The sequence below is a fragment of the Patiria miniata genome, unplaced genomic scaffold, assembly GCF_015706575.1.
Source record: "Patiria miniata isolate m_02_andy unplaced genomic scaffold, ASM1570657v1 HiC_scaffold_24, whole genome shotgun sequence".
NCBI classification, from domain to species: Eukaryota; Metazoa; Echinodermata; class Asteroidea; order Valvatida; family Asterinidae; genus Patiria; species Patiria miniata.
Window position 1 is genome coordinate 7,997,108 of NW_024037063.1, and position 10,271 is coordinate 8,007,378.

Sequence of the window (10,271 nt, forward strand, 5' to 3'; positions counted from 1 at the left end):
ATTTTCGCCTGATCAACAGTTATGTGTATTTGTCAAATTTCTCCAATTACTATTTTTCTTGACTTTTTTTTAATACCTGAAAAAAATCCAATTGACAATTTCTGTCAGCATTAAACAACACCAACAATTACCATAATCCGTCACGTTGTGGGGACTTTAAAAAACCAAGCTGTTACAAGTAGGCCCTAACTGTTATGAGTCAGTGCGTATCATCACCAAGCCTAATACCCGACAATCGGTCGCCCTTTGGACTCCATGGCATTTACAGGACTGTCAAGAATGCCAGCACGAATTATGGAATTACAAGGGAAACCTCTAGCAAAACACTGATCGAATTAATACTGGTGCGATCTTACACTTGCATCGTGATAAAATATATCGAGAGGAAAATACTAGACATTCTTCCGGGCTGCAGTCCGTGCACACGGCACTTACTGAGGTCTTATGAGTTGTTCATCAAACAGAACAGTGTTTTGTGACTATTTATGAATAGGAATATGAAGCATTGAAAAAGGCTTATGATGTGGTTGTTTGTACAACTTAGCTTTAAAAAGGTTAAATTTGTTTGGAAGTTAGATTTGTGACACCACATCACATCGCAGGAAACGATCATTTGCGTTTTTTTCTCTATGCAGGTCCTAACTTCAGCGCCTCATTTTTTCAGCGCCTCAAATTGATTGATTTTGCCATCTCACATTCTTGAAGTTGTCACTAGGGTTTATTTATGTTACACTTACCACTGTGTATGCATATTAGTTTTACGTCAATTTCATGTATACACGTAGTCCTACCCCCACATTGTTGAAAAAATTCCGAATAGGCCTATGTGTAGCGCATGAACAGTCGTATTTACACGGCTTATGGTTGTTACGAATAGCACTCCTAGTGTAGCAGACGTTGTTATTTCTAGGGATTAGTCAGCTTTTCACGTGCGGTAATTGATCTAATTTGGTCAATAATTCTATCAATAATGAATGAGCTCACCATCGCCTTTTATAATTTTCACACACGAGTGTTGGTGCGTGGAAAACACAATACACGGACGGCGGATTTGAGAGGCTTGGAGATTTGGGACACAATAGTGTGCATTCATTATTTCTGGATGAATGTTAGCCATATACGTCGAGTGCGGCTGTCATCCATATAAAAATCGAATTGGGAGATCGCTAAAGATGTTCACCTACAACGCGATAACTGAGTTATATTGAGACAGTCCGTCACATTGTCAGAAGTCAAGAAATTGTCTGAAGTTTAGTTAGCAACGTTTGCCCATCTTGACATGCAACATATCCAACTGCATGGACATCGCGCAGGCACTGTGGTGCGGCGTACTTTATGGGCATACGTTCAACTAATGCGTACCACATTGCTATTACATTTTACAGCATTTGTAAACATCAGAAAACAAAACTTTAGTCTACCAAATAATTATGAAAGATCTTACTGGAATTTTGTTAGTGAATGACAGTCTGAAGCATCGTGTAAAATCACGGCACCTGCATGATGTGCTGACATTTTCAAGAAAAGTGATATTTTTGTATCAATTTCCAACGCTGGTCGGCCGACCAGCGTTGGGAATTGTTTTTCAAGTAGTGTTTTTTTTTTCGTGTTAATGCATCCATTTCAATAGACTCGGTGCAAAGCGTTCATTCGAATACGAGAAGAGCAGACTCGTGCCCACCCAAGGCCGGGCGCTGGGCACCGCTAATCTCTTTCACAAAGATGTCCGGGGGACTATATTTGCATGTACGTAATCATTTATTCTATGTAGGCGTACCTCAGTTAGCCCATTTGAAATATGGCGGACACGCAGAAGGGCGCTATTTGGTTTGCATAAAATTTAATTCAAAGGATTTTACCCAAATATCCTCGTGTCTGCTATATCTCAAATAGGCTAATGTTGACAGCTTCTCAACAATCTAGCGCACATTACAAACTTGTTTCGGTTTCCTATGGTGGCTTTAAAGGGATATCGCACATATATATTGACGCCAATATTGACGCCAATATTCACGACATGGCCCCCATGTCACAAATATTGACGCCAATATTGACGCCAATATTCACGACATGGAGCCAAGTCGCAAATATTGACGCCAATATTGACGCCAATATTCACGACATGGACCCAAGTCGCAAATACTGACGCCAATATTGACGCCAATATTCACGACATGGACCCAAGTCGCAAATATTGACGCCAATATTGACGCCAATATTCACGACATGAACCGAAGTCGCAAATATTGACGCCAATATTGACGCCAATATTCACGACATGGTCTCCCAGTCGCAAATATTGACGCCAATATTGACGCCAATATTCACGACATGAACCCAAGTCGCAAATAAACGGACGCCAATATTGACGCCAATATTCACGACTTGGCCCAAGTCGCAAACCCACTCAGGCGTGAATTTTTTTCACAGCAACTTGGGGTGTCCATTACCCACACAGTCTGGCACCCAGACACACCTATCTATGGCTGAACGTTCGTCGTGAGGCGCAGCGCGAGCCATGGATGTACCTGTACATTGGACGCAAGGTGACCGTTTTAGCCGATTTTCGGCTAACTTTGAGAGAATTTTTGTAAGAAACGAGAGTTTGACAGAAAATTTGACAGAATGGATTTTGGGGGGCAGATTTCTGGCACTGGCAATTCTGCAAAAATGGTTGTCAATTTGATTTGATGAGAACAGCAAATTTGAACAAAAACTTAACAGCAAATTTGAACAGCAAATTTGAACAAAAAATGGTACATATATTGTTTAAAAAAGCTTCTATCCTTTCAAAGAAACCCTGGCATAATGGGACAGGTTGGCTGGTCTAGGCAAATACTTTTCGCAAAGTTGCGCTTTTAATTTTTGGGACTCGATCGAGTCTTTTTAGCCTTCGCTCGAGTCGAGTCGAGTCTTCTGATGAGGAACGAGTCGAGTCATTTGCTTGCAGTGACTCGAGTCGAGTCGAGTCATTTGCTCGCAGTGACTCGAGTCGAGTCGAGTCATTTACCTTTAGGGACTTGAGTCGAGTAACCAAAAATTGTGACTCGAGTCGGACTCGAGTCAAGTAACCAAAAATTGTGACTCGAGTCGGACTCGAGTCGGACTCGACTGTCGTTGACTCGAGTCATTACAACTTTGTAATGACTCGAGTCAATGACTCGACTCGAGTCCGACTCGAGTCACAATTTTTGGTGATTCGACTCGACTCGAGTCCCTAAGGGTAAATGACTCGACTTGACACGAGTCACTGCAAGCAAATGACTCAAGACGACTCAAGTCCCTCATCAGAAGACTCGACTCGACTCAAGCGAAGGCTAATCGAGTCCCAAAAATAAAAAGCGCAACTTTGCGAAAAGTATTTGCAATGACGGTGCAAAATTTATGCTCACTTTACTTTGCGAATAGCAGTCATGTACAAATATACGAGTGTCACAGACTCCAACCTAATTTGGTTCTAGAATGCACAAATTACTATCATGTACAAATATACGAGTGTCACAGACTCCAACCTAATTTGGTTCTAGAATGCACAAATTACTATCATGTACAAATATACGAGTGTCACAGACTCCAACCTAATTTGGTTCTAGAATGCACAAATTACTATCCGGGAACCAGATTTGTAAACACATTTTCTAATTCGCTGTTTCATCGTTGGTTTTGGGCGATTTCTTATAAAGCTTTTGGATTGGAACGCTCGCTTAAGTTAATGGCCTCCTTTTATAAATTTTGGTATACATAGTGTTCAAATAATCGTGACTCGGACTGACTCGAGCTAAATATTTGACTCGACTCGACTCGACTCGACCTTTTGACCTAATGACTCGACTCGATTCGAGTCACTTCTTTAAAATGATTCGACTCGAGTCACTTCTTTAAAATGACTCGACTCAACTCGAGTCACAAAAATCAGTGACTCGTTACAACTCTGGGTCTAGGTGCTGAAGTTCACTGGAAACGTCGTCGTGGCCGGATCCCCGTTTTGCCCGAAATTAACGGGATAATTTCATAACATCTTTATGTGACTATAGATTGTTTATAATGTGAGTTGAACCTTAATTAAGGTAATACTACCAATCTACATGTGATTTTAAGTGTTTATAGTGTATTTCGAGTAATTCTGGGGAATTTGGCAGATTTTTGATAAATCTGACAGATTTTTTATGTGCATTTAACACAATTTGGCTCTGACCTTACGGTCGCACTTTTGGGACGTCCGTGTCCTTGCAGCGAAGGAAGTTCGCGCTAACACAAACACAATATTAAAACGTGTGTGCTGTAGAGTAGGTTGCGCCAGACAAGTTGCTTGAATCGCTACCTAGGTTGCTAAAAAAAGAGAGAATATTCACGCTGAGTGGGTTTGCGACTTGGGCCATGTCGTGAATATTGGCGTCAATATTGGCGTCAATATTTGCGACATGGAGACCATGTCGTGAATATTGGCGTGAATACTGGCGCAAATATTTGCTACATGGAGGCTATGTCGTGAATATTGGCGTCAATTTTGGCGTCAATATTTGCGACTTGGAGACCATGTCGTGAATATTGGCGTCAATATCGGCGTCAATATTTGCGACTTGGGTTCATGTCGTGAATATTGGCGTCAATATTGTTGTAATATTAATGTGGAACTACATATTCATATTGTGCGCACAGCCCATGAACACAGTGTGTGTAATGTGGCTATACTCTTGTTGCATCATGGCGGAATAAACGCACTACGTCCAAGTGCCTGGGAACCTGAACAAACCTTGTCATGCTATCACTACATGGTGGCAGCGGTAGTGGACACTGAAATGCGGCACATACGCCGCGACCAGGCATCGTGCTAGCTAAACGCCAAACGCCTGCGAAAGACCGCCACGGACAGAGCACGGATCGATGTCCAGCAGCCGACATCGACAGCGATCGGACTGAGCCGACACTGCACGCGAAGAGCCCCGTTCACCAGCGGCCAACGTGACGCGTGATAGCCTATACGCGCCAGCCCACACTGTACCCGCAACGACCACAGACTGGCCGGAAGCGACCCAGTTTTCCCGTTCAGTTTATCAGGGGAAATTTGCCGCATAGCACATATCGTAAATGTACATGTGCTGAGGGACCGAGTCAGCGTATGCAATCGACAGTCACGGACAGAGGACAGGGCGATTGTAAGTGTTTTGTCCGAACCTTTTGATTGACAAAGTATCACTGAGTGTACATGCCGTACATAACTTTGCGTTTTGCATGTGAACGCCATTGACTTGTGTGCAGCTTGTTGATAAAAGCAGTTCCGGCGAGCCATACCCTGGAACTACCCCTGCGCACACGCTTATCGGGATTTGACCTTTGACCTCACCTGAGGCGAACCACGGCCGAACCAGTCATATTGTTCCGCCGATTAACGCTGCAGCTTGCAAACAGCTGGATCTACCGGAAAACAGCTGGACATACCGTAAAATAGCCGGATCTACTGGAAAACAGCCGGATCTACCGGGAAACAGCCGGATCCACCGGAAATCAGCAGGATCTACCGGAAAACAGCCGAATCCACCGGAAATCAGCAGGATCTACCGGAAAACAGCCGGATCTACCGGAAACGGCCGGATCTACCGCAGGACTTACCGGGATACAGCAGGACCTACCGGACAACAGCAAGATCTACCGGAAAACAGCCGGATCTACCGGAAACGGCCGGATCTACCGCAGGACTTACCGGAATACAGCAGGACCTACCGGACAACAGCCGGATCTACCGGAAAACAGCTGGATCTGCAGGAGTGCTGGAACCACACAACAGCAACCTGAACTATTGGACAGTATTGATCGACTGGACTGATTTTTTCCAAACAATACTGCATGCCAGACTCAAACTGAACTTTACTTACATTGTATCTTGGTTTATATAATGATATACTGGTGTTAAGTATTGCATCACATTGCCATAAATTGTTTGTGTCTTTATATGCCCATTGTTTAAAAGGTAATATATAGTACCAATATTATCTCACCTGTATACTTACCATTATAGTGGATTCCCCACAGGCACAGCCCGTCCCTTGTTAACCATGGCCACAAAATTCCCCGAAATGCAGTGGGATGCCAGTGATCTGGCAGAAGAATTTAAGATTTTCCGACAGAGAATTGAATTATGTCTTGCTGACCAAGATATCACAGACCAAGCCAAACAAGCAGTCAAAATCAAGATAGCCGTTGGAAAAGAGGGTCTAAGGAAAATCAATGCCTCCAGCCTGACTGAAGATGAGCAGCGCGACCCATCCAAGCTGTGGGATTTGTTTGAAAAACAACTCAAGGTGAAGCTAAACTTCAGGATCCACCGCTTGGAACTGATGCGTTACCGACAAAAGCCCAAAGAACACCTGGATGAGTTCGTCAACAGGTGCCGAGCGAAGGCTGTTGAATGTCAATTTACTGTGGAGGAACTCACTGAACGAGTAGTTGAACTCGTGATAGCCTCTACACCCTCCGAGTCCTTCCAAAAGGATCTGCTTGACAGACCCATTGGCTACAGCATTGACGAAATGCTCATCGAAGGGCGGAAGTATGAAGCCATCGTTGCCGGCAAGCAAAGTTTACAGTCCATGGAGACCGGTGGGGCGTCAGTGAACGCCATATGGTCCAAGAGTCGAGCTTGTCGAAACTGTGGGTTATCACACCCACCCAGACGGTGCCCCGCATACCATGATACCTGCAAGGCCTGTGGAGCGAAAGGGCACTGGTCCAAGTGTTGCAGAAAGACGAGAGCTAGAAGCAGACAACGCAGAGGATCCAAGTCACCACGGAGAAGACGCAGTCCCTCCGGGGAGAGACGACGCAGTCCCTCCAGGGATAGAAGGCCCCAACAACGAAAGCCCAAGGGCCGAAAAAAGGATGAATCATCGACACCAAACACTACTGAGCAGGAGACAGATGTCCATCAGTTAGAATACACGGACAATGCGTACGAGGAAGTGTTCCACGTTGTCACTGTCCCAGACTTCCACAAGAAGAACGATAACACGGGTAACGAAGCCTACAGGATGCTTGATGTGGTTTGCCCTGACCTTGAAGGCAAGCACCGCCTTAAAGTCAAGATAGACACCGGAGCTGGAGGTAACACACTTCCACTCAGAACCATACGACAGATGTATGGAGACACTTGGAGATCCCAAGTCAAACCGGTGACAACCAAGTTAACCGCATATAATGGAACACCGATACCCTGTCTGGGCAGCATCAATTTGCTCTGCAGATACCAAGATCCTACATGGTCAGAGAACAGATTCTACGTCGTCGACGTCACAGGCCCAGTGATTGCAGGTCTGCCCATGTGCCGTGACATGGGAGTCGTGACGATACATGCTGCCAGACTGACGTCAGTACAATCAATTGAGCAGCTGATGGAGGCGTATCCAGATCAGTTTGACACCATTGGAAGTTTCAAACGAAGGGCGACATTGTACCTCAAAGAAGATGCGGTACCCCATATTGACCCACCCAGAAAATACAGTGTGCACCTCAAACCAAAGTTGAAAGTGGAAATTGACAAGATGGAGGCGCTGGGGGTAATCAGGAGAGTGGCGCATCACACAGACTGGTGCAGTTCAATCACCACGAGCCTCAAGCAAGATGGTTCCATTCGTGTGTGCCTTGACCCCAAGCGTCTCAACCAAAGCCTGCGCAGGTGCCCCCACAAAATCCCTACGCTAGAGGAACTCAACCCAGAGTTTTCCCAAGCCAGAGTCTTCTCTAAACTTGATGCAAAGGCCGGTTATTGGGCCGTTCACCTTGACGAGAAGTCCCAGGAGCTCACCACCTTCCGGACGCCGTTCGGACGGTATTGCTTCCAGCGTCTGCCATTTGGCCTCGCCATTAGCCAGGATATATTCCAGCAATGCATGGACGAGATAGTTGACCAAGTTCCCGGATGTGTCTGTATAGCTGACGACATAGTCGTTTACGGCCGTACTGACGAGGAACACGACGCCAACCTTAGGAACCTGTTCGAGGTTGCCGGACGTGAGGGTCTTGTATTCAACAGCACCAAATGCAGGATTAAGACAAAGAAGATCAGTTTCTTCGGGTCCATATACTCTGACGTCGGGGTACAGCCAGACCCAGGGCGGGTTGAGGACATACACAACCTCCCCACCCCCCAGGACAAGGAAGACCTCCAAAAATTCCTTGGTCTCATCACATATGTGTCTGCGTACATTCCCAACCTCGCAGACAAGGCAGCGATCCTCCGAGATCTTCTCAAGAAAAACATCCCTTTTGTGTGGCAGGAGGACCACCAAGCAGCGTTTGAGGCACTGAAGCTATCGATCACAGCGGACGCATGCCTTCAGTACTACAACCCTGAGATGCCAACGGTACTTGAGGTTGACGCTTCACAGAAAGGGCTGGGAGCATGCCTCACTCAACATGGCAAGCCTATTGCCTTTGCATCCAAAAGTCTCTCACCGGCGCAGAAAAATTACTCCAATATAGAGAGAGAAACGCTGGCACTGGTGTTTGGCATAGCCCGTTTCCACAACTACCTCTTCGGGAAGGAGTTTGTGGTATACTCAGATCACAAGCCGCTAGAAATGATCTGGAGGAAGCCCCTATCTAGTGCACCACCAAGGTTACAACGCCTACTTATCAAAGTGCAAGGCTATAACTTCACCGTGCACTACAAGCCAGGACCGACAATGATCTTGTCCGACGCCTTGAGCAGACTGCCAAACCCGAAGAAGAACGAAGACATACACCTTGACCGACTGGTCGGTGGCATAGATGTCATTGAAGGACCAGAGCTCAAGCACATCGATCTCCTTCACTTTGGCCAGACTAAGCAGACCCAACTGCAGGTGCAGACCGCGCGTGACCCAACCCTGAGTTCCCTAACCCAAGTTATCTACGCCGGCTGGCCTGACGAAATCAAGGAGCTACCCAGAGATCTAAGGCCATACTGGCCCTACAGAGATGAACTGGGAATATCCTGGGGTGTCATCTTCAAAGGGAAACAAGTAGTAATCCCTGATGATCTACGACAAGACATCCTGGCCCAGCTCCACACGGGACACATGGGAATCGAGAAAACACGACGTTTGGCTCGAGAAACCGTGTACTGGCCAAACATCAGCCGTGACATCGACATTGCTGTAAGGGCATGTGAATACTGCCAAGAAAACCAACCAAAGCAGAAGAAGGAACCCCTCCATCCCCATGAGATCCCATCCACCCCATGGACCAAGATAGGCACTGACCTGTTTGAAATAGGTGGAGATGACTTTCTTCTGATCATCGACTATACCTCGAAGTTCCCAGTCGTCCACAGGCTGCGAGATACCAAGAGCGCAACGGTAGCTGGTGTGACATCCCGCACACTTGGCATGTTCGGAGCGCCAGCAGAAATAATATCGGACAATGGCCCACAGTTCGTTGGAGCGCCGTACCAGGACATGTGTGCTTCGTGGGGCATAAGTCACATCACATCTTCACCTCGATACCCACAATCCAACGGTTTCGTGGAACGTGCAGTGCGGACGGTCAAGACACTCATAAAGAGATGCCAAAAGTCGAAGCAGAATGTTGATAAAGCACTTCTGAACTTGCGAGCTACTCCCATTGATTCCAAACTGCCGTCTCCTGCCGAGATTCTGTTTGGCAGGCCACCTTGCACAAGCTTGCCAAGCCGCCGCCCATACACTGAGGCACGACACGAGGAAATGAAGGATGCCCACGACAAGAGGCGTGACCGAATGAAAGCAGATTACGACAGGAGATACTCAGCCAATGAGCTCCCACCTCTCCATGTTGGGCAGAAGGTCCGGATTCTTGATCAGGATTCTCGGGCTTGGCTGCCAGGCGAGGTGACAACCGTGTGTAGAGAGCCGAGGTCGTATAAAGTCGCCACCCCAAACGGTAGCATATTGAGACGTACTCGATCCCACCTCAGAGAGATGACAGATTCACGACACTCTATCACTCCCAAGCGTGTCAGATTTGCAGACACTGAGAAAACCAAAGACCTCAGTAAGCAGCACAAACTCCCAAATCATAGCAACAACGCAGCTAGGGCAACCGGAGATACTCCACAGACCACAAGGTCAGGCCGAGTAATTCGCAGACCAGTGCGATACATCCAGCAATAAGGCCATCTTACCCAATATACCCCAAGCCCATGACAATATCATACTTGCAGAGTGTTCATTGTTTAAACGTTTTTCAAGTTGTTTTATCTAAACTTTTGATTACTTAAACGACTGAGGGTAGTTAACCTCAAGAATTTGATGAGGATG

General features: G+C 46.4%; 1 protein-coding gene across 1 annotated transcript; it reads left to right on the forward strand.

Moving 5' to 3' along the window:
* The first annotated feature begins 6,053 nt into the window (after positions 1 to 6,053).
* Positions 6,054 to 10,124, forward strand: LOC119731886 (uncharacterized protein K02A2.6-like). The gene has a single exon (XM_038205170.1). The coding sequence runs from the start codon at positions 6,054 to 6,056 to the stop codon at positions 10,122 to 10,124; it is 4,071 nt and encodes a 1,356-aa protein (XP_038061098.1).
* The last annotated feature ends 147 nt before the right edge of the window (positions 10,125 to 10,271 follow it).

Bases quoted from the DNA above. Each gene is read 5' to 3' on its own strand.
- LOC119731886 (XM_038205170.1), top strand. From the start codon at position 6,054: ATGGCCACAAAATTCCCCGAAATGCAGTGGGATGCCAGTGATCTGGCA.